Raw genomic sequence first — 25,200 nt, 5'->3', positions numbered from 1 at the left:
GTTCTGTTGTGCCAATCCTCATAAGCCACACAGCATATTGGATAGCAAGAACGTTTTGCTCATGCTGAGTGAGTTGATATTCTATGAAAAAAGAGATGCACCAGCTAGTAAAACTCAATGAGACATCCTCCCCTTTCTCTCCAGCACTCTCTCTGACACAGTGTCATGTTCTATGCCCTGTTAATATAGAGGTCTGGCCATTGGGACGTAGAAGGTTCATCAATTAATGAATCACTATGATACATTCATTGTTCAGGTGAATGAGCCTACGGGGCTAATTGAGGTGTCAAAGGATTCTCTATAGCTGAGACAGAACAGCTTTCTGAGACCTCCCACACATGCGTGCGTCCTCTCCCGCAACACACTGTGGCAGCATTGACATCTAAAACTCAGACAGGAACGCTTTGATAATCTTAGGCAAAAACACTCTCACATCTGAGAAGCAAACGTGTCCAAGAAACAGAAGCAACACAGGCAGGCAAATTAACACCTTAGTGGGATACATTTGTGAGTTCAATGACCAAACAACCTATAGGGCGATCAGAAGCCTAGTATGTTTCTGTTGATTCTTGCTGGGATTGTGTCCTTTGGCCCCAAGTTTTCTGAGCCAAATAATAATAATAATATAGAACCGTCTCAATTCGTTGGGGCATGGACTCTACAAGGTGTCAAAAGTGTTCCCCAGGGATGCTGGCCCATATTGACTCCAATGCTCCCCACAGCTGTGCCAAGTTGGCTGGATGTCCTTTGGGTGGTGGACCATTCTTGATACACATGGGAAACTGGTGTGCATGAAAAACCCAGCGGCGTTGCAGTTCTTGACACAGTTCTACCACACCCCATTCAAAGGCACTTAAATTTTTTCTTGCACATTTATCATTTGAATGACACATACACAATCCATGTCTCAATTGTCTCAAGGCTTAAAAATCCTTATTTAACCTGTCTCCTCCCCTTCATCTACACTGATTGAAGTGGATTTAACAAGTGACATCAATAAGGGATTCACTTGGTCAGTATATGTCATGGAAAGTGCAGGTGTTCATAATGTTTTGTACACTCACTATATATGATCGTATACAAATGAAAGCAAGGTTTGAAATGATTAAGTTTTAGTCAAATGTTATATCTGTTTGGGTTTCTTGCGGTCAATTTGCGGTCTACAAATGATTTGTAATTATGTTCTGGCCCCCCGACCATCCACTCAAGAAACCAATGTCCTGCGGCTGAATGTAGTTGATGATCCCTGATCTATAGGATATCTCTATCCTGTCTTTCTAAGAGTATCTCTATTTACTAGATGGAGCCAATGCCGCTTTTCCAATCATGAATGATTGGTAGGTTTGTACCTGAGAGTGGCAGCACTGTGAGTACTGGTAAGAGGCAAGAAGATGAAGCATGAAAATACAACATCAAAACCGAACGTGAAAAATAATTATCTTTCACATTGTTATTTTCTGCTTTATGGTCGCTGGATTGAGTGAGGATTACAGCAGTCGATCACTTGAAATGCTTGGCTGCCTCATTCACGGTGACCTTTGGCAAGGTCATGACATTAAAGCGTAGAAGATGAGGTAATGATTAACGTGGTTGTTAAACTTGTTTTTCATCTGATGAGCATTAACGGTCCTCGGAGTGCTTCATCTTCTGTTGTAGCAACAATACCCACATCAACCTGTGGTTCAGATAGGTCCCAGTACATTTGGATCTCTCGCCTGACTTCCCCAAGGAGTTCAATTCAATTTGTTGTACGCAGTGGCAACCCATAATGGTTTTGAGCCCCACAATATATTTCTTTGATGACAAAATGTTCCAACGAAGGACAACAAGGTGAGTCCCATAATGTCGTATATGCTGCTGCAGAAATGATGTAATATGCCAGGGAGATATGGTCAGCCATATCAGCTATGTTTTAAAAAAAGTCTGTAAACAAGGCTGAATGGACTGTTTCACTGCCAGACAAGGCTCCGCTGATAGCCAGGTGTAGCGGTGGTAAGGATTCACTCCATGGTGCTGGAAAGAAAGCTCTGCTGTTGGGACAGCTTTATGTAGGCACTAACAGTTTGTGGGCACCGCTTGGCCTTGTTATAGTGCAGTTAATGTATTGTTTAGTGTTGTGTTGTGGCTTTGCTGGCATGCATCTACAAAAAATTGGGGGGAGTTGCCCCTACTAAGATGCTAATATCGCAAATGGTTGTATGGCAAATACAGAAATAGATGCACATCCTTCAAGGGTGGTTTCCATATTAACTTGTTGAGCTAGGTTGCAAAGACAATGTACACCATAATGGAGGGGTCTATTGGCTAAGAATGAACATCTGAATAATACGCACAGCATGCTGTGGCATGAACTGCACCTTTTACATTGTTCATCTATTCTACCATTGATGTTCATAATGGGGAAATACAGTTACATAAGTGTCTGTGACCCCACATGCATCACATGATAATGATGATGAACGACACAGATGTTTTGACTGGTTCTTACCTGTGTCCTGTCTGAACTGGTGCATGGACTGCAGGTCGATGATGTAAGAGGCCAGCTGGGCATCCACCTGTCCAAGGACCACAGTCCCCCGCACGTCCCCCTTCAGTACGTTCTCTATGTGGTGGCACGTTGCCGCGCTATAGGGCCGCCAGCGCCCATGTTCGTTCAGCCACTCCCACACCACCACCCGGGCCAGGTTCTGAGGAGGGTACCCCAGCCCGTTGACCGACACCAGCACCCCAGAGCCTGGCCGTGCCATTGTTCCACTATGGCAACCGTGGTTCAGCTGCTGCTACTACGGTACAAGAAGACCACTGCTACCCAGCAGGCCACCAGAGATGCCCAAGCATTTGTTCTTCTTTTTTAAAACAACAATTAAAACTTTGATGTCAGCAGTCACTTTGATAGTCCTCGGTCAAATGGTGATGTTTCCAGGGCACAGGTCCAGTGGAGTCATCTAGTTCACTTAGAAGAAACTCACTGTCATCCTGAAGGTGTTTTTTTCCACTGCAGTTTCTTTAACCAGCCTCTTTTTGAAATGCCAAAAGCAGCTAAGCTCCCTCCTCTTATGGCTTGATGTGTTTGAAGTGGCAGATGATGTTGATGTTGATGAGCTTTGCAGAAGTATACAACCGGAGCAGTCTCAGAAAAGCCCAGCAGATGAACATGGGATATACACTCTAAATCAGACAGGAGACAGGAAAGAATGTCACATAAAAAAAACAGATAGAAAATGCACACTGGTAGGATTTGTCCTGAGCTGACTTAACTGAAAGGAAAAATGGCAACAAAAACATTATGATTTAAATACATTCAAAGGATACCATTAATACTTCACAGTGTTATTACTCCATAATAAGCGTGCTGCTCCAGGATCCTATACTTTGCATAGTTATTTCTAGGTAGTATGGTGACACAATGTATATGTTAGCATATCAACAGCAATATAAGGGTGATTTGAGTCTTTATATTTTCATTTTGGAATTTATTTACAACATCTTATTTATTAATTATTTACAATCATGTGCACGATATTCCTTAACGGTATTCTACAATATTATCGAGGTCTCTTTTTTTCGATATAGGGTTCGCATTCTTATTCAGCTCTAATTAAGTGTTTATGTGCTGAATATAATTATAGCTTAATCCAACACATACTAGGCTACCGAGATCTTAATTATATATATATATATATATTAAGTATAGCTACGTCCAAGCACAATTTTGGCTGGACTCGATAAACCATTGTAATAATAATCGAGGTTTTGTTCTAATCCCGTCGAGTTAGCAATGATTGCCTATTTTGGTCGGCAGACAGACCTGTAGGTTGTGATCGAGGCGAATGTTGCCTATTGCAAATTCAAGCAAAAATAAACACAGGCGCAAATCAAATCATAGGTTGTGATTTAGTATAACGCAGGAATACTTACAAAAACGGTATTCGATTCTTCAGGACAGTAGCGTTATTCAAACCTGTGATATGTCCTCCCATAAATTACAAATAATAATATATTTCAGATGATGAATTGCCTTATAATCAAGCAGTGCCGGGTGTTATTTCCAATTATTTGCATTTTTCCGTTCTATGCATCTCAGTTTATCCGAACTCCGACAGCCTGCTATGGATAAACAATAAAACGCATGCCCCAATTACAATCACCCGAACGTTTGAGGTGCGGAGCCATTATTGCTATAGGACTGGTCTGGTGGTTTCCCCCTTAGATGTATTAAATTAATTCGCTCATAAACTGAACATGCAAAAGTGGTCGAAAATTACGCACAACGGTCCACGAGCACCTGTGATGCTGACCAAGAAAATCTCTACTATTACCTTGGCTGCGCGCGTAATCCGCGTTGCGTTGTGGAAAAATGACAGGAAGATGTTGCTTCGCTGAAGTGAAAATGAGACGACGGTGAGCAGTCTGTTCTAAAAACATCAAAATATTGCTCATGTAAATGAACGAAATCAACTATATTTTTACTCATCAAATAAATAAACAAATATTTGCAATAAATAGGTCATATTCAACGCTTTGATCTGAACGCTTCCATTGAATTTCCTTAGCCTACATTCGGTAGACCCAAGCCGAGTCCGGGAGAAAAGCCTGCGGTGTGTGCATCACAGCACTGGACTGTTGCTCCACAACTTTAAGATAAAATAGTACGCCATAGAGATAAACCTAACAGAAAGCACCACTTTCCCGGCAGAGGCTTTGTCTACACATGACTTTTGTTAAGAACTTGACTTTATCATAGCGAACTTGATGATATGTTCGCCACGTTGATGGCAGCAGTGGGATTATCTCTGATTCCCCATGTTTGCACCTCTAACTGCGTGCGCTCGCGCTCTCTCTCCATCTCTCTCTGTCCCGAATAGTGTAACCTGCTACTGTCTCTGCCAAGAGGTCTGAATCTGTAGGCCTAAATGTCAGTAGGTAGTGTACTTGCTCTGTAACCCTATGGTTACATGGTTCAAGCCCTTATCTGGCTGTGTCTCCTCAATCTCTAGGCCTTTGTTCTCTATCCTATGCTTCATTTGGTATTTTAAAATACATGTTTGGTTTTGCCAGTCTGTACTGATAGTATAGTGACATCTTGTGTCTAGATATGGAAATGTAGGCTGGAGGTAAACACTTCCACGAGTAATTAAATTGGATTGGTCCTAAGTAAATTGCATTTATTTCACTCATCAAGTATTGTAAATTAAGAGTTTTCATGTCAAAAACGGCCCACAATTTCTTCCATCCCATAAACTGTCTTTCTCCACATCTTCCAAACTTCTCTGATACAACATGGAGCCCTTTTCTGCCTAAAACAATACATAGAATATGCACTATATAGACTAGTTGGGCCAGTCCTCTTCTTCATAAATAACCTAGGGATTGAATTTGTACAGTACAGTACATGATCACTTGTTTATTACATATCTTGCCTCTAGAAGTCACTCATACTGTGCTTGTCTGTTTCACACAAGCACTGTGCTTGTCTGTTTCACACATTCACACTATCCGCCTTGTTATTTGGCTCACCATTGATTGTCTGTGAAAAGACGACCTCTGCTGGCTTTAGAGCAGACTTCTGGAAAGAGGGAATTCGAATGAGTGGTAACAGAGTGCAAATCTATGACTCACGGGCGCAATCTCCCACCGAAGAAGCCAACGTCTTGGTTCCCTTTTGGGCGACAGTGATTTAGAAGTAACAGGCAGTGCGACATCACGAGACTTTGAGTGCAACTAATTTCCGCTACATTAACCCCCCTTTGACCTCCTCTCCCACGAACGAAGATTCCACCGTTGGATGCCATTCACAGCCGGGATCTGAAACCGGATCTTCCACAGACGAAACCAATGTCTTAACAGTTAGCCCAATAGGTAATTCTCTTTTGGGCGGAGGGAGACACTGATTTTGAAGTCGCATGAAGGGCTACCTCATCATGAGACCGTGACCCTGTCTCATGTCAACTACACACAGGTGGGATCTGAACCTGTCTCTTGAAAAACCAATCTCATGGGCAGAGTGTGACACAGATGTAAAGTAGTAAGCAGGGCTGCCCATGTCTATGGCAAACCTGATGAGTGTTTGTGGAAACTAGTTGTTTTCATTTAGACACAGAAAGATGTATCTCACACATTACTACCAATAATAGACCAAATCTATATGAATGATCAAATACCTACTTTAGATTACTTGTGTTATTATAATAACAGCATGTCAGTGTGAAAATGTTGGTATTGTTTTGTCCACACCCAGTGTTTCAATAGTTGCAAAAAACACAGCTATTAATGACCTATTTCTCACCCTATGTCCACTGGCAGCCTGAAACGTCAAGCAGTTTCCGCTTCAGATTCTTCCAAAGTTCTGCTTCCAGGCTTCGCTGACATGGTGAAAGCTTGTGACAGAGGTTAGATTCTTCCAAAGTTCTGCCTCCAGGCTTCGCTGACATGGTGAAAGCCTGTGACAGAGGTTAGATTCTTCCAAAGTTCTGCCTCCAGGCTTCGCTGACATGGTGAAAGCCTGTGACAGAGGTTAGATTCTTCCAAAGTTCTGCCTCCAGGCTTCGCTGACATGGTGAAAGCCTGTGACAGAGGTTAGATTCTTCCCCAACACACACCACGTTAGTAACTAAAAAAGACTGCTTTATTATATTGTCATATACATAGTATTCAAGGACGAGTAAGTGTGATGTGAGAAGCATGACAATAAGTGATTATGCCACTTTTCGATACTTGAGATGTATTTTTCTATATTAAAAGTAAAACAAACAATAAATAAAAAATTCATCACATATTTACAGAGATCACGGACACATAGGTCAGACAGTTCTGTGTAGATTATGTCTTAGAAATGCCCATGACATGTAACCAATTCATTTGTGTGATAACTAGACAATTACCAATTCATTTGTGTGATTTGTTTCTGTTAATGTATTAACATCACAAGATGAAGAACATTTAGGGAGTATTAGTTTAATAAGTTAACTTCTATAACATGTAAGTAGCTACAGACTTCATATAGCTTGTTTATCTGTCCGGACAGTATTGCTGACCAGATGAAGTATGGATAACTTAACTGTAGTATTAACTATGACGATGTGTATTGGATTCACCAGGTAAGCAGGCAATAATGCAGATGTTTGGCGGAGAAGTTTATGCACACGATGTAAGATGGAGTGAGATGAGAGACCATGCAAAAAGGACAGGATGTTTAAGTCACATGGGTTTCAAAACAAAACATTTGGCATGCTTACAGTAGTCCGTGTCTACATATTAAAAACGTTTTTTTGAAGTGAAGAAAGTGACATTTTTCTTTTTTTGTCTGTATCCCATTTGACTTTCTTTTGCTCATTGCAGAATTGCATAAAAAGCAGCTGATTATACAGTAGGTGATGCTCCTTCCCGCTCTTGTCGTGTGTTAAACTGTTCTGTCCGCCCCGGATCGCTTTCTCACCACCTTGTCCCCATTGACCTGGTCCACAGCCAGCATCTCCACCTCTGGCTGAGACGGCACTAGTGGAGGGGTGCTGTGGTGGATGCGGTGTGCAACGCCCACGTGTGCCCGGTGCTGACGGTCCCGTGCCAGGCTGTGGCGGGGGCTGGACGAGCGATCACAGGCGATGGGGGGGATGACGGCAGGCCGGTCTCGTACCATCTGTAGATCAGGCGTGTCTCGAGCTGCCTGCAGAAATGGGGTGGGGTCGGGCATGGCGTCCACCGCCTCCCGTAGGACCATCCTCCTCCCGTCAGAACCCAGCCGGTACAGCTCGGTTAACTCAGAGTGCAGCGGCTGAGACAGGCTCTTCTTCATGCGGCGTAGAGGGGTCTCAGGGCCAGACTGACGGTCCTTGGCTTTGGGAGGGGAGGGCTTGTAGGAGCTCACAGGGCTGACGTTGGGGCTGGCCTCAGAGGAGCTGCCTGCCAGGAGCTTTTTCTTGGTGGCGTGGAGCTGAGAGGTGAGGTAGGCAATGGTGCTGGCTCTCTGCTCCAGCTCTCCAGACAGAACAGCCAGCTTGTGGCTCTTCATCTTCAGCTCCTCCAGGTACTTCTTCTCCCTTTCCTTGATGGTGTTCTCTAGGACAGAGATCATAGCATTCTTCTGCTCCAGGTCCCTCAGCAGCTCAGTGTTCTCCTCCTCCTTCACTTTCAGCTGAGCCTCAAGCTCCTCACACTTACTGTGTAGCTCCCTGCAGCGTGCCTCACTGCTGTCTGCACACACACAAACAAATCACACTGTTAGACCTCTATATGAAGACAAAACATGCACATTCACACAACCATCAGAAATCTACACCCTGTTGCAACACACAACATAGTCGCACATAACCTGCTATATTTGGATCCACAATAAAACATTGTCCTTTTCCTCTCAAAATATTCCATCAGGACTACAAACAAGGCTGTTTTGTTATTTGTCTGGTAGGGCTGCCATCTGCAGTTAACATACTGTAGGCTTGTGTACAGATATAGGATCTTAATTTGATCACCCTGTTGTTGCAGGAAATTTCCTGCACAGCAGGAAATGCAAACTTGTAGTGTATTCAAGGTTAAAAAATGCTTCTAAAGAAAGTAATTTCATCTTAAAAATGTCCTACTTACAAAGCATGTAGAGGTCTGTAACTTTTATCATAGGTGTCACGCCTTGGTCTTAGTATTTTGTGTTTTCGTTAATTAGTTGGTCAGGCCAGGGTGTGACATGGGTTTATGTTGTTGTATTTCGTATTGGGGTTTGTAGTTATTGGGATTGCGGCTGAGTAGGGGGTGTTGCATAGGCTTGGCTGCCTGAGGCGGTTCTCAATCAGAGTCAGGTGATTCTCGTTGTCTCTGATTGGGAACCGTATTTAGGTAGCCTGGGTTTCACTTTGTATTTCGTGGGTGATTGTTCCTGTCTCTGTGTAGTGTTCACCAGATAGGCTGTAATTAGTTTTCACGTTCCGTTTGTTGTTTTGTATTTATTTAAGTTGTTTCATGTATCGCTATCTTCTACATTAAAGACATGAGTAACCACCACGCTGCATTTCGGTCCGACTCTCTTTCAACAAACGAAGAACGCCGTTACAATAGGTGCACAAAAATTGTACAATTCCTGCTTGAAAATTTGCTCTTTGCTAAGTAGCTATTTCTGGTTCTTTTTGACCATTTTAATTTAAAGGTAAGGTAAATAACTGTTACCCCGAAATTATATTAAGATAAAAACTGCTGCATTGGGCCTAACACACACACTGCAAATTCAAAATATAGGCTACACATACTGTGTATCCAACCCTCCACACACGCACGCACACGCACACGCACACGCACACAAACACCTTGTGCATAGGTTATTTTAATAACAGCATTTTAATTAGTTTATGTTACTGTAGGCTGTAAAAACAAACAACATCAATATTCAAGTGTCCAACAGATTTTATTCATGGAGTGCTGGAAAGTGTACGCTGGGAGTCGGGAAGGAAGTACAGGGAGTGAATAATTTAATAAATAAAACGAACATGGACAAAACAAGAAACACGAGCAGCGTGCAGGAGTGACAGTTATAGGGAAGGTAATCAAGCAGGTGATTGAGTCTGATTAGGCGCTGATGCGCGTAACGATGGTGACAGGTGTGCATAAAAATAATCAGCCTAATAATAATAATCAACGAACTCGAGCGCTGGAGAGGGACGTGCCTTTGTTACAACTATGACATAGAAAGCATGTGTTAGAAAGCGGTAACAGCTTCTGTCTATAATGACAAAAAAAAAAAATACCCCACTCACCAGGACACACGGTGAAATGATGAAAACATCAGTAAACTAAACATCATTATAAGCGCAAAGTGTGCTTGTTAAATAGTGAACATCAGGACAGAAGCAACAGATGTTAATAATTGTCAATTATTGTCAGCCTTGTGCTGACATGGTGTACGTTGCAGATGTTGTTTTTGCTTCCGATGTAGGGCCTTCTCTCTCAGTGAGGACATTTTGTGCTGATAATCGGCCAGGCTTGTTTTGTAGCAACGCTAATGCAGCAAGTAGATCCATTCGTCTTGGTCTTCTTGCCATTGTAAATTACGCACGCTGTGTACTCTAAGTAGGCCAGAGTAGACTGATAAGACTGCTTGGATTCGGTGGACTGATATAGGATACATACCATTTTGAGATTATAATTAGAATAGATCCATACAATAGAATGGCCCACCCTGTTCTTCATTCACAATTGGTGATTACATTATTTTTTATATGTTTTATTTATTTCACCTTTATTTTACCAGGTAGGCTAGTTGAGAACAAGTTCTCATTTACAACTGTGACCTGGCCAAGATAAAGCAAAGCAGTGCAACACAAACAAAAACACAGAGTTACACATGGAATTAACAAACACACAGTCAATAATAAAATAGAAAAAGTCTATATACAGTGTGTCCAAATGAGGGAGGATAAGGGAGGTAAGGCAATAAATAGGCCATAGTGGCGAAAAAAGTACAATATAGCAATTACACCCTGGAGTGATAGATGTAGAGAAGTAGAGATACTGGGGTGCAAAGGAGCAAAATAAATAAAAGGATGAAGTAGTTGGATGGGCTATTTACAGATGGGCTATGTACAGGTGCAGTGATCTGTGAGCTGCTCTAACAGCTGGTGCTTAAAGTTAGCAAGGGAGTTTTGAGTCTCCAACTTTAGTGATTTTTGCAGTCCGTTCCAGTCATTGGCAGCAGAGAACTGGAAGGAAAGGCGGCCAAACGAGGAATCGGCTTTGGGGGTGACCAGTAAAAATAAAATATACCTGCTCTAGCGCGTGCTACGGGTGCTGCTATGGTGACCAGTGAGCTGAAATAAGGCGGGGCTTTACCTAGAAAATACTTATCGATGACCTGGAGCCAGTGGGTTTGGTGACGAATATGAAGTGAGGGCCAACCATCGAGAGCATGCAGGTGGTAGTGGTGGGTAGTATATGGGGTTTAGGTGACAAAACGGATGGCACTGTGATAGACTGCATCCAGTTTGCTGAGTAGAGTGTTGGAGGCTATTTTGTAAATGACATTGCCGAAGTCAAGGATCGGTAGGAGAGTCAGTTTTATGGGGGTATGTTTGGCAGCATGAGTGAAGGATGCTTTGTTGTGAAATAGGAAGCCGATTCTAGATTTAACTTTGGATTGGAGATGCGTAATGTGAGTCTGGAAGGAGAGTTTACAGTCTAACCAGACACCTAGGTATTTGTAGTTGTCCACATATTCTAAGTCAGAACCGTCCAGAGTAGTGATGCTGTAGCAGTTTGGGTCTAGAGTGTCTCCCCCTTTGAAGAGGGGGATGACCGCAGCAGCTTTCCAATCTTTGGGGATCTCAGACGATACGAAAGAGAGGTTGACCAGGCTTGTAATAGGGGTTGCAACAATTTCGGCAGATAATTTTAGAAAGAGAGGGTCCAGATTGTCTAGCCTGGCTGATTTGCAGGGGTCATGATTTTACAGCACTTTCAGAACATCAGCTGTTTGGATTTGGGTGAAGGAGAAATGGGGAGGCTTGGGCAAATTGCTGTGGGGGGTGCAGGTCTGTTGATCTGGTGGAAAGCATGGCCAGCCGTAGAGAAATGCTTGTTGAAATTCTCAATTATCGTGGATTTATCGGTGGTGACAATGTTTCCTAGCCTGCAGTGGCAGCTGGGAGGAGGTGCTCTTATTCTCCATGAGCTTTACAGTGTCCCAGAACGTTTTGGAGTTTGTGCTACAGGATAAGAAAGCTAACCTTTGCTTTCTTAACTGCCTGTGTATATTGGTTCCTAACTTCCCTGGAAAGTTGCATATCGCGGGGGCTATTCAATGCTAATGCAGTACGCCACCGGCTGTTTTTGTGCTGGTCAAGGGCAGTCAGGTCTGGAGTGAACCAAGGGTTATATCTATTCCTGGTTCAATTTTATTTGAATGGGGCATGCTTATTTAAGATGGTGAGGAAAGCACTTTTAAAGAATAACCAGGCATCCTCTAATGACGTAATGAGGTCAATATCCTTTCAGGATACCCAGGCCAGGTTGATTAGAAAGGCCTGCTCGCTGAAGTGTTTTAGGGAGCATTTGACAGTGTTGAGGGGTGGTCGTATGACCGCAGACCCATTACGGATGCAGGCAATGAGGCAGTGATAGCTGAGATCCTGGTTGAAGACAGCAGAGGTGTATTTGGTGGGCAGGTTGGTTAGGATGATATCTATGAGGGTGCCAATGTTTACGGATTTGGGTTTGCACCTGGTAGGTTCATTGATAATTTGTGTGAGATTGAGGGCATCAAGCTTAGATTGTAGGATGGCCGGGGTGTTAAGCATGTCCCAGTTTAGGTCACCTAACAGCACGAGCTCTGAAGATAGATGGGGGTAATCAATTCACATATGGTGTCCAGGGCACAGCTGAGACTTGTTGAGAGTTGTTTCTGAGACTTGTTTCTGGAAAGGTAGATTTTTAAAAGTAGAAGCTGAAATTGTTTGGGCTCAGACCTGGATAGTAAAACGGAACTCTGCAGGCTAACTCCACCCCTTTTGGCAGTTCTATCTTGTCGGAAAATGTTATAGTTAGGGATGGAAATTTTTGATGGTCTTCCTAAGCCAGGATTCAGACATGGCTAGGACATCCGGGTTGGCAGAGTATGCTAAAGCAGTGAATAAAACAAAACTTAGGGAGGAGGCTTATAATGTTAACATGCATGAAACCCAGGCTTTTACGGTTACAGAAGTCAACAAATGAGAGCGCCTGGGGAATGGGAAAGGAGCTAGACACTGCAGTGCCTGGATTAACCTCTACATCACCAAAGGAACAGAAGAGGAGTAGGATAAGGGTACGGCTAAAGGCTATAAGAACTGGTCGTCTAGTACGTTCGGAACAGAGAGTAAAAGGAGCAGGTTTATGGGCACAGTAGAATAGATTCAAGGCGTAATGTACAGACAAAGGTATGGTAGGATGTGAATACAGTGGAGGTAAACCTAGGCATTGAGTGACGATGAGAGAGATATTGTCTCTAGAAACATAATTTAAATCAGGTGAGGTCACTACATGTGTGGGAGGTGGAACTAAAGGGTTAGCTAAGGCGTATTGAGCAGGGGTAGAGGCTCTATGGTGAAATAAGGCAATAATCACTAACCAAAACAGCAATGGACAAGGCATATTGACATTAGGGAGAGGCATGCGTAGCCGAGTGATCATAGGGGTCCAGTGAGTAGCTCGGCGGGCTGGAGACACGTCGATTCAGACAGCTAAGCGGGCCGGGGCTAGCAAGCTAGCAGAAGGGCCTTAGAGGGACGTCGCAACGGAAGAAGTCTGTTGTGGCCCCCTCTTGCTGTTACGTCGGCAGACTAGTCGTGATGGATCAGCAGGGCTCCGAGTGGTAAAAGGTTCTAAAATAGGTATAGTGACCAAAGAATTTGTCCGATGGGCCTCTTCAGCTAACAGTCCGATATGCTCTAGACGGCTAGCAGATGGGCATTCAGGGGGCGTCATAACGGAGGAGCCAGATGAAAACCCCCCTCGGGCAGATTATGTCGGTAGTCCAGTCGTGATGGAATCGGCGGGGCTCCGTGTCGGCAATAATCTGGGTCCAGGCCAATTGTCAAAATCGGTATTGTAGCACAAGGAGTGGCTAATGGACCTCTTCGGCTAGCCGGGAGATGGGCCTAGCAAAGGCTAGCTCCAGGCTAATTGGTTCTTGCTTCGGGACAGAGATGTTAGCCAGGAGTGGCCACTCGGAATAGTAGCTAGCTAGCTGCGATTATCCAGGTGAAAAGGTTCAGAGCTTGCGGTAGAAATCCGGAGATATGGAGAAAAATAAGTTCGATTTGCTCTGGTTTGAGTCGAGCTGTGCAGACTGGCAAGAGTTGTCCGGGCTAAAGGTTAACTGATGACCGCTAGCAGTGACTAGCTGACTACTAGCTAGTAGCTAGTTAGCTGGCTAGCTTCTGTTGGGGGTTCCGGTTCAAAAGTAAAGAAAATAGCAGATCCACACCACATTGGGTGAGGCAGATTGCAGGAGCGTATGTTGAAGTTGAGGTTAAAGAAAAAAAATATATATATTTATATATATACACACACACACGGGACACGACAAGACGAGGACAAAGACGTCTGACTGCTACGCCATCTTGGAATCAAGACGTCTGACTGCAGCGTACGCTTCCCCTCGCTCATCAAATCACCCATTCTCCCCAATCATACTTCACTTAATTTATTTATTCTGTTCTTAAGTGTGAAATTAGTTTGGGCATAGTTTAGGTTCAGTTGAGACAATTATCTGTGTGATTAGGAACTGGGCAGAGCACCTTAAACAGTCGGGAGAAGGAGGGGAGCAGGCCCTACTGTCGGGCGAAGGAGGGGAGCAAGCCCTACTGTCGGGCGAAGGAGGGGAGCAAGCCCTACTGTCGGGCGAAGGAGGGGAGCAGGCCCTACTGTCGGGCGAAGGAGGGGAGCAGGCCCTACTGTCGGGAGAAGGAGGGGAGCAGGCCCTACTGTCGGGAGAAGGAGGGGAGCAGGCCCTACTGTCGGGCGAAGGAGGGGAGCAGGCCCTACTGTCGGGAGAAGGAGGGGAGCAGGCCCTACTGTCGGGAGAAGGAGGGGAGCAGGCCCTACTGTCGGGCGAAGGAGGGGAGCAGGCCCTACTGTCGGGCGAAGGAGGGGAGCAGGCCCTACTGTCGGGCGAAGGAGGGGAGCAAGCCCTACTGTCAGGAGAAGGAGGGGAGCAAGCCCTACTGTCGGGAGAAGCAGGAGCAACGGGGGGAATACCATTTAAAAATGGTTATAACTCCAGTTCTGTTTGTGGATTTAAGATTCTAACAACGACCGTGTGTTACAGTTAATTGGGAAAGTATTCAGACCCCTTCACTTTTTCCACATTTTGTTATGTTACAGCATTATACTAAAATGCATTAAATAAATACAAAATCCTCATCAAACTACACACAATACCACATAATGACAAATCAAAAACAGGTTTTTGGAAATGTTTGCAAAAAAAAGAAAAAAAGAATTACCTTATTTACTTAAGTATTCAGACTCTGCTATGATACTCGAAATTGAGCTCCGGTGCATCCTGTTTCCATTGCTCATCCTTGAGATGTTTGTATTACTTTGGAGACCACCTGTGTTAAACCCAACTAATTGTGAGGCGAAAGAAACGCACACCTATTTAGGCGAGGTGCTGGCTAGCGGAGTGGAACACTTTTTTTTAAATAAAGGAGAGCCACACACTCTAGAAGCTCAGATGCAAAAATGTTATGTCCCAACTAATTGGACATGATTTGGAAAGGCACACACCTGTCTATATAAGGTCACCCAGTTGCCAGTGCATGTCAGAGCAAAAACCAAGCCATGAGGTTGAAGGAATTGTTCGTAGAGCTCCGAGACAAGATTGTGTCAAGGCAGAGATCTGGGGAAGGGTACGAATACATTTCCACAGCATTGAAGGTCCCCAAGAACACAGTGGCCTCCATCATTCTTAAATGGAAGAAGTTATGGACAGCCAAGACTCTTCCTAGAACTGTCCGCCCGGCCAAACTGAGCAATCGGGGCAGAAGGGCCTTGGTAAGGGAGGTGACCAAGAACCCGATGGTCACTCTGACAGAGCTCCAGAGTTCCTCTGTGTAGACGGGAGAACCATCTCTGCAGCACTCCACCAATCAGGCCTTTATGGTAGAGTGGCCAGACGGAAGCCACTCCTCAGTAAAAGGCACATGACAGCCCGCTTAGAGTTTTCCAAAAGGCACCTAAAGCACGCTCAGACCATGACAAACAAGATTCTCTGGTCTGATGAAACTAAGATTGAACTCTTTGCCCCCGAACGCCAATTATCATGCTTGGAGGAAACGTGGCACCATCCCTACAGTGACGCTTGGTTGTGGAAGCATCATGCTGTGGGGATGTTTTTCCATCGGCAGGGACCCGGGAGACTAGTCAGGATGGAGGGAAAGATGAACGTAGCAAAATACAGCGAGATCCTTGATGAAAACCTACTCTAGAGCGATCAGGACCTCAGATTATGGAAATTGTTCACCTTCCAACAGGACAACGACCCTAAGCACACAGCTAAGACAATACAGGAGTGGCTTCGGGAAAAGTCTCTGAATGTCCTTGAGCGGCCCAGCCAGAGCCTGGACTTGAACCCAATCTAATATCTCTGAAGAGACCTGAAAATAGCAGCGCAGCAACGCCCCCCCATCCAACCTGACAGAGCTTGAGAGTATTTACAGAGAAGAATGGGAGAAACTCCCCAAATACAGGTGTGCCAAGCTTGTAGCGTCATACCAAAGAAGACTCAAGGCTGTAATCGCTGCCAAAGGTGCATCAACAAAGTACTGAGTAAAAATTCTGAATACTTATGTCAATGTGATATTTAAGTTTTTTATTTTGTATAAATTAGCAAAAAATTCTAAAGACCTGTTTTCGCTTTGTCATTATGGGCTATTGTCTGTAGATTGACGAGGGGGGGAAAAACTACTTAATCAATTTTAGAATAAGGCTGTGACGCAACAAAATGTGGAAAAAGTCAATAGGTCCGAATACTTCCCGATGCCCTGTATCTCGGAAATGTCAAGGACGGAAAGGGACATGACTATAAAAATGGCAGAGTAATACAGAAATGATATTCATGAGCAGTCCAAATGACTGTTTTAGTGCTTCTAGAGTAAGTATATCCACTGACCATGGACTGTGTCAGTCAGCTGATGTGAGTGATGGTCTACAGAGACTCATCTGCGGTGGGCAGAGAGAGACTTAGAGAGAGAGAGAAGAGCTCCTGTCTCAAATTACAGATCTGGTCGATAGCAAGGTCACAGCACTGCTCTGACCTTCATCATTGCTCTTCATCTTCCCCTTACCACATCAACACAGCTCCTACCTCACCCCACCCCACCCCATTAGCATTGATCAGACACACATTCACAAGCAGCTACTGTACAGATATAGCCTAGCTATTACCTCTCTGTATCAGATAGATAGGCCTATATCATACTGTAGAGCCTACATAATGATGTCTACAACCCATCTACAATGAATACTAGAGTAGACGTCTATTTTCTATACTGGGCAGTCTGGTATATTTCCTATCAGCTTAATGGGCGGGGGGGTCATGATTGGTGTTTCTTTACCAGCCGAGAGAGGGGATGTCGTCTTTGTTTTGAGCCACTGAGCCCTGCCTGCTGCACTAAGTAGGTCGCAGACTGTCCATTAGTGCTGTGACACATCATCTAATTTCCTGCACTGAAATCTGCGTGTTGTCCCACACTAACCTGCTACTGTCTCTGAAAATAGCCCCCACAGTACTGCGCTGTCTGCACTGCACAGAGCCCCTTTACAGGATTCACAAGGTAACATTAAGTGAGATATGTTACCTGTCGTACAACCTACTGTTATTCTGTAACAGTGAACTGACTGATTTCCCATTCAATAATTCAAAAGCACAAAAGACATCAAAGATCAACCCTGATTTCAGAACCATGATTTGTTTAGCTTTTTTATCATTATTTTTTGCTTGGGTCCATGGCTAGAGATGCTACAAAGTGTGAGTATCAGCTCACTGTTCTCTGGCAAGTATATAAAGCTATTTCAGCTGCTTAATCAAGACTGTAATGATGTCCTTAAAGATGAGGGTGGGAGGTCCTTGACTTCTGCCCATTGTTAATAGTATTTCTGTAGTACTGACCATATATAGGATATCCATCATCACATTGATTGCTATATTTTCTACCTATTGCACAGATCCCCTGTGAGTCATGTTCAATTCCTATTTGAGTCTGTCTACTACGTGGTCAAATCCCAGAGTTGGACCTCTGTGTGGTTCTACTGTATGCTCATTGTCAGTTCTCCTGTGTATATAATTTAGACTTCTGTTTGACTCTGTGACATGTCCATGGTAACGTGGGGGAGGGGCTGTGCTACGAGCTTGACGGTGAGCTGACAGTGAAAGGAGGACAGTGCCCTGAACAGCAGGGGGTCCCGGCCGCAGAGCACCGCATCCTGGGTGGGGGAGTGTTACCAGGATACAGCATAAGCCTTCTGCTCTCCCATTCCCAGGGCTAAGACATACAGAGGCCTCTGTTCTGCTGCAGAAAGTCTCATTTATAGCTTTGCAGGCTTTAGTACCTGGGCTGTTCACAGGCACTGCCACTGTTTTCGAACAGCCAGTGTGAAGCCAAGCAGAGAGCGATTTTTTTTAGTTCACACAGGCTATATAATAGCATGAACAATAATACCTGCCAGTACAATAGTTTGCAGAGGCATTGAAAATATATCCATTTAATTTCAAAAGTTTTCCAATCTGTCTAACAGTGTACTATACTGCCAGTACTGGCATTACTTACACAATGACAGCAGAGTCAAGTCAAAACAGAGAGAGTTCCCACAGAATTACATCGAGAAAAATTGTGAGAAAATAAACTGACTGGATCCCACCCCAGTAAAAAAGTAGAAATCTCTCAATAACTATGGTATTACTATGTAATAATTAAGTATTGAAAAAGTGAGGCCAAGTGTGTGTGCCTGCGGTCGCGCTATGAAAGGACGCCTGTTAAACATCTTACCTGTTGGATCTGAACTTCTCACTGTCAGCTCATATGTCAAGTCTGTGAAAAGAGAGGAGAATCAAATGTCACCGTCAGACCAGGAAGTGACATTTTCAGCTCTGACAGGAGTGGTGTGGTTGCATAAAGGAACATGCTATTCAGAGAGCCTGTCTAGCAGCTCTAGTGGAGAGCAGGGTTTTTTCTGGATCAAAATGTGGATTAGGTGTTGGGCATGGCCAGGGCAGGTCGCCTACCCTAAACAGGCTATCCTGTTGGCCACAAAGACAACATTTAGCTGTTTTAAAGCAAATATCCTGAAATTCTACACATTTTGCCAAGACTTATGGCTATCTGAGTGATTCAAATATCAAACATATAACAAAATCAATGCATCATTTTGGAGTTTTAGATTCTCCCTGACTGTCTAGATTTTATTTTGGTGTTTGTTAGTTGTCAAATATGTTGTTTAAAAAATATATATATATATATATATATATATATATATTGGTCCATTTTCTTTTCTACATTGTTTATATCTGGTTTTAGTAATTGAAGTTAACACAGATTTTTTATTAACCCTTTTCTGTGCAGAAAACCCCCTAGGTGAGATGACAGGCCTCTACAGATGGGCTAGGATTGAGAGTCACAGGATAGCTTAGCAATGGCAGCAGATTGTCTAAGAATAGTTGACAACCTGGGCCAAAGCACAGAGCGATGAATTTAATGGACCCGGCCCTTGCTAGCCACTCTGGTGTGGTACGCTCTGGTTTGTGGCTCAGGGTATCATGATTCACTTATGGTTAATCCTGTTAACCTTTGCAGTGTTGCTGTTCTGTGAACATGTTGTTCAAGCAGAACTGTAAATGAGTATTCAGCATGTATGACTCAGAATGTAATAGTCTACCAAGTGAGCTTGCAATTTGACAGGTGTTGAGAATGTTTTCCTTCGGTTGCGCGAGTATGCTTTCATATTCTATAACAGTCTGGGTTCATACAGTTTTTGACAGATGGAATTTCACGACTTTCCATGACCAACAATTAGCGGCATCTCGATCTACGTATAAAAAAGTATGCGTAATATGGTATAGATACCGGGAGGCTGCTCTCTGATCCCATGGACCATCTCTTGTCACTGAGCAAGGCACGTAACCCCTCACAAAGTAGAATACCTTTAAGGCAACCGTGTAAAACACATGTGATCAGCCCTCAGTCTGGAGAGCTACTGAGTGTGCAGGCTTTTGATCAAGCCCTGCTCAAACACATCAAAACCAGTTTATCAAGGTCCGGTTGAGCAGCTCATTTCTAAAATGTGGTTTGTTAGAGGGGGACTTGAATAAAAACCTGCACAACCATTAGCTCTCCTGAAGGATGGTTGATCACGCTTGATGTAAAACATTGCAACCCGAATACGTTTTATGCCTTTTGAAATAATTAGCTCATTCAATATATCAAAGATCAAATGGCTATGGTAGGTTACATATCTTTTTATTCAGAAGAAGCAAGCCCGCAATTGTTCAGGAAATGTACCTTTTCTAGTTTAGCCATATTTATCTTAGCTACCTTAGAAGTGTTTATTTTGCAGGCTGACTAGCATCTATTGAGTTCCAATGTCCCCTAAATTGGATGTTCAAATCAACTGGAAGTATCGACAAAACAAAACAAGTTTTGAAGCCACATAACCCAAAATAAAGCTACATCTGATCTTTTTTCCTTAAATTAATGTTTACGATTCACAAATTATTATTTGTATCGCATGATTTGATTCACCGCATTGAACCGATTCCCAACTAATATAATGGCGAAGTGATTTATTTGTTCATCAAAAATAATTGTTTAAATTAATCATTTGAATCGTTTAAAAAAGTAAATCAACTTTCTATGACCTTTTCGCGAGTGTCAGTGGAATGTTTTTGGGGACATAACAAAATATATGCTAATAATAGCTAAACAGTTAACTAGAGGGTACAAGATATGTTTTGATTTGGCTACCTAGTTCATCTGTTTTCTATCATATTTTATAGGCCTATCTGTTGCTGCAATGTCCGACTATCACTCTCTCCTTAAGCAACGGCAAACTAGTCTCGCACTATGCAAGTGATGTGCGCAAACACGGATGCAATATTGTCATTCCGATTATGGCTGATATGTTGATTTTTATTTGATGGACATTTTTATTTTTATTTTTTTTAACTCTGCCTAAATATATTTTAGGATTTTATCGTTTTCCAAAACTTTTCCAGGCCTGGAAAACACCATTTTCAAATTCCAATACTTTTCCAGGATTTTTATGACTGTACGAACCCTGTGAAGTGTATGTATTTTGGTCTAGTGGCCCTAGTTCAAGTTCAGTTTGAGGTTCAGCATGTTCACCTGTACAGTGCTGTTGTAGTCTGCGGATCTCTGCATGTAGACCTTTCAGTGTCTTGGCATGGTCCTGCTGGAGGAAGAGCAGGTTCTTCTGGGCGCTGTGCAGATTATTCTCTAGGGTACCAATGGGGGATGCCATGGCAGACGATGCAGTAGAAACACACCAGCTCTAGAGACCTGCAAACATAGATGACAGAGAGAGACAACATCAAACAAGAGCCGTACCATCTGGGGTTCAGTGCTTAGCCTAAATGCTTCCCCTTTCACCCATTTGGGATGTGCACCAGCTTTACTTTTGCCTTTGATTTTTCTTACTTTTGGGGTGAATAAAAATATATACGCAACATACAAGTTCATAGAAGGAACTCAGTCAATTGAAATATAGTAAATTCATTAGGCCCTAATCATTGGCTCTACATGACTGGGCAGGGGTGCAGCCATGAGTAAGGCCTGGGAGGGCATAGGCCCACCCACTTGGGAGCCAGGCCATCCACTGGGAGCCAAACCTAGCCAATCAGAATGAGTTTGTCCCTACAAAAGGGCTTTATTTCAGACAGAAATACTCCTCAGAATGCACCCATCCTCAGAAATTCCCGCAGGTGAAGAAGCCGCAGGTCCTGGGCTGGCATGGTTACTCGTGGTCTGTGGTTGTGATGCCGGATGGACGTACTGCCAAATTCTAGAAAATGACGTTGGAGGCGGCATATGGTAGAGAAATTAACATTCAATTCTCTGACAACAGCTATGTTGGACATTCCTGCAGTCAGCATGCCAATTGCAAACTCCCTCAAAACATCTGTAGCACTGTGTTGTGTGCCAAAACTGCACAATTTAGAGTAGCCTTTTATTGTACCCAGCACATGGTGCACCTGTGTAATGATCATGCTGATTAATCAGCTTCTTGATATGCCACACCTGTCAGGTGGCTGGATTATCTTGGCAAAGGAGAAATTCCCACTAACACAGATGTAAACAAATTTGGTCACAAAATTTGAGAGAAATAAGCTTTTTGTGCGTATGGAACATTTCAGGGATTTATTTAATGAAACACGGACCATCACTTTACATGTTGCGTTTATATATTTGTTCAGTATACTTTAAAAATGACTCAAACCAAATCGGAACTATTTAGAAATTATAATGAACCGAGTACATTTATACAGTTTCTTGGTCACTACTCAGTCAATACCCTTTTTCATACTGATAGAATTCGCAATGCAGCCTAATTCTATATTTCTTGCAAGGAGAGAAGGGTCACATAGGCTAATACCATTTTGCATACTCTAATTGGCTTACACACACTGATGTCGAACTATTGATTTTACCATCAGATAGAGAGCAGTCTCTAAAAAAGACACCTCAGGGGGAAACAGGTTATCTGCATTTTTGTTGGGTTTCTTGGGCCCTTTACCAGCATGTTGCTTAAAATAAACATTGACACTCTAATGAGACAAGACCCTGGATTAAAAAGACCTCAAATTAATACCAATCCAAATACCATATAAGAGAACACACATTTCAGAACACACGGTATGGATTTGATTAAATGAATAGGTTAATAGGCCTATGGGTATTTCATAGGCTGAATAGGTCATTATCAACAGGTCATCCAAAAAAAACTAGGCTACAAGGAACAAAAAAACTCTGGCAAGAACTTACTCCTCCATTTCAGTGCACAAAGCGTGAGGAGGAGACTCAGTACAGAATGCTTTCAGAGATCCTGAGAAGATTAGTAAACGTCACAGTGACACAGGGTGCGGCATGATGCAGCCAGTCTCCAGCAGCAGGCAGGGTCCGCTCGTCTCCTGTCCCTTCCTCCCTCCTTGGACGTCCTTGCATCCAGTGTTCAGCCAGAGACAGCGCCCAGAGGTGAGGTAAGAGACCATCACTCAGTCAGAGCAGAGCAGCCATCCCATTGTCTCCACCCTCTCCCAGACAACACTACTGGGCCGGGAGTAGAGAGCACATTGATTTTCCCCTCTGAGTGCAGAGAGAGCCTTCCACTGCATACATTAGCAAGCAAGCTTCAATAACACATCTCATAGCTTCTCCCTCTTACATCATCGGCTTACTAACATTAATAAATTGTGTCACCTCTGATGGCTCTCAAAGCTTGCTCTACAGCGATAGGAGATTTATGTCAAATTCTCTCATTGTGTACAGAAGCAAAGGACACCAGTTGACCTCCAACACAGCCGAGTAGTCACAGAGAGAGAGAGACGCGTCATAAAGGGTGCACTCAAAGAGATAATCTATAATAAATGAGTAATCCCGAGTCCTTCCTGTAAACCCTGGATGGCAGACACTCTCACACAGCACAACCCATTCCTAGCATCAGGCTTGGTTTTTGAGAGCTCAGCTGATGTCATAGCACAGTGACAACATTAGATTACGATACTTTTCTAATGATATCACATTGTAATGACATCACCAACAAACAACCCTCCACCCTCTTTCTCCATTTGTAGTGATCTGATATGCTCAGTTATCCTAAATTAATGTTGCTTTTGCAGAGAAAATGGAATATCCAACTCCCCTCCCCTCTCTCCAATGAACTGCAGAAGCAAGACAAACTAGCTACCATACTTCGCTAAACAGATATTAACGCTACAGACACACCCCCTGTGATAAAAGGTTGGTCGAAGTCTCACACACTTAAGACTGAGAAAATCCCTTTCAATTCACCTAACCAAGCTAAGTGCTGCCTCAAATTAGTATGCTGCAAATATCATGAAGTCACCCTATGGAGGGTGGGTGTTGAGCAAATATCTTTGTCTCATGGATACTTTGTTCCAGTTCATATAACTAACTTTCCATGTGCTTTGGAATAATCAATTGAGATATTAAGGCCGCATTGCTCTACTAGAAAACGTGCAGAATTAAAATGTATCCACTTGTCTCCATAACAGCAAGGTAGCCAGTTGGGTTTGGAGCAATACTTATTATTCATTCGAAGTATTCCTCCGAATGGAAAAGCAAGTCAAACTGACCTCATGCAAGGACAAAATTATAGTAGTTTTATATTGGTTTCAGCACCTGCATTGCGGACAGCACCCGATCCGACTTTCACAGGCACGCGTCTGACTATCACTTTCCAATCAAAAATCTATTTGACAACAATGTTAGCTAGGCATCTAGCTACATTAGCTAATTGTTTCATTTGATGTTAACTGTAATTTAGACGTAGGATAATCAGTCCATAAAAATTGGTTAAGGCCGCCCTGTTTGTAAACAACATCGTCTTATTGCACTCCAAATCCAAATAGCTGAACTGGTAATATCTAGTACACCTACTAGTTAGTAAATACGATTGTCATTTTGTGTAGCCAACCAACCATCAAGTCAGCTAGCTAACGTTAGTAGCTATATTCTTGATATCCAGTCCCACATGGCATGTCACAATTAGCTAGCCAACCAAACTGTTAGCTAACGTTAACGTTAGCAACGAGTGCAGAAGCTAGCGCTACCTAAGATGCTGCATGCGAAAAAATTTCGAAGCTGTTGTTATGTTCATTTTAGCAATAAATCATTGACAATGCTATGCTCATGTGGCTAGCTTGCTGCTAGCTAGAGAATGTTAACAAAACCAGACTCTGCGAGAGACAGATGCAATCGATGAGGGGTCCTGCTGTTACCAATGTGGAAAACGGTTTATAAATGTAATAACATATCATGATACCTACCTTCAACAATATTACAATATCGTCTGATATTCTCTAACATATAAATTGTTGCCGTAATTGCTACAGTGACTAAATCCGTTCTGTCATGTCAGGCATTGTCGCTGCTGCTGGTCAAACACTCCTGTTGTCTGCAGTAACAGAGAGGACTATGTCTGTCAGTTCTCTCGCTCATCTCCCTGAACTACAACAAAATAAGGCGATGCATCATGGGATACTACTAAAAGCAGTAACAATGTTCAATAAATGGTCGTTTGTTTTATTACTTATAAGTTGACACTCAGAAATAGATGCATAAAAAAAATCAAAGGAAATGTGATTTTAGTAAACATAAAATTGTTAAACCCAGACTTTTTCAGCCTGGGGCCTAAATGAGAAATTCTGTGTTTTCCTGGGACATAAACTTGTGAAAATATGCAACTATAAGAAAATATTGGCACATTTCATTGCCCTTTTGCCTAAAACAAATGCAATATAGACAAAAACAAATAACAATGAAATGAAATATAAATAGCTAATCATGTTTATTTCCCCCTATTAAAAACACTGACATATCTGTCTAGGTTGGAACTGTTGCTGTTAAAATACAATAAATAATTTTCACTCTGAACTGGAATAAGCGTATTAATCAAATCACACAGGTTGAAGTTTTTACCAAGCATGTCTAT

The 25,200-nt window shown here is 43.0% G+C and overlaps 2 protein-coding genes across 4 annotated transcripts in view; both read right to left on the bottom strand.

Moving 5' to 3' along the window:
* The window catches only part of LOC135514182 (E3 ubiquitin-protein ligase DTX1-like), a 71,249-nt gene extending 66,360 nt beyond the window's left edge, over positions 1 to 4,889 (bottom strand). Inside the window, exons 1-2 of one of the 2 annotated variants that reach the window (XM_064937465.1) lie at positions 4,320 to 4,889; positions 2,489 to 3,168 (exon numbers count right to left, since the gene is read on the bottom strand). In XM_064937465.1, coding sequence (XP_064793537.1) covers positions 2,489 to 2,747 — 259 coding nt within the window. In that variant the 5' untranslated portion in view covers positions 2,748 to 3,168; positions 4,320 to 4,889. The other variant, XM_064937464.1, reaches the window with a different exon arrangement.
* Positions 4,890 to 6,607: 1,718 nt separating this feature from the next.
* Positions 6,608 to 24,714, bottom strand: LOC135513549 (coiled-coil domain-containing protein 92-like). 2 transcript variants are annotated; one of them, XM_064936431.1, is made up of 5 exons: positions 24,536 to 24,714; positions 22,512 to 22,793; positions 20,856 to 21,029; positions 18,504 to 18,545; positions 6,608 to 8,190 (listed from the first exon to the last, which is right to left on the bottom strand). In XM_064936431.1, the coding sequence occupies exons 3-5, from the start codon at positions 20,989 to 20,991 to the stop codon at positions 7,400 to 7,402; spliced, it is 969 nt and encodes a 322-aa protein (XP_064792503.1). In that variant the 5' UTR covers positions 20,992 to 21,029; positions 22,512 to 22,793; positions 24,536 to 24,714; the 3' UTR covers positions 6,608 to 7,399. The 2 variants fall into 2 exon arrangements, with proteins under 2 accessions (XP_064792503.1, XP_064792502.1); XM_064936430.1 differs by lacking the exon at positions 22,512 to 22,793.
* Between the last annotated feature and the right edge of the window lie 486 nt (positions 24,715 to 25,200).

Source organism: Oncorhynchus masou, chromosome 25, assembly GCF_036934945.1.
Source record: "Oncorhynchus masou masou isolate Uvic2021 chromosome 25, UVic_Omas_1.1, whole genome shotgun sequence".
Lineage (NCBI taxonomy): Eukaryota > Metazoa > Chordata > Actinopteri > Salmoniformes > Salmonidae > Oncorhynchus > Oncorhynchus masou.
This window is presented reverse-complemented; position numbering and strand designations above follow the sequence as displayed.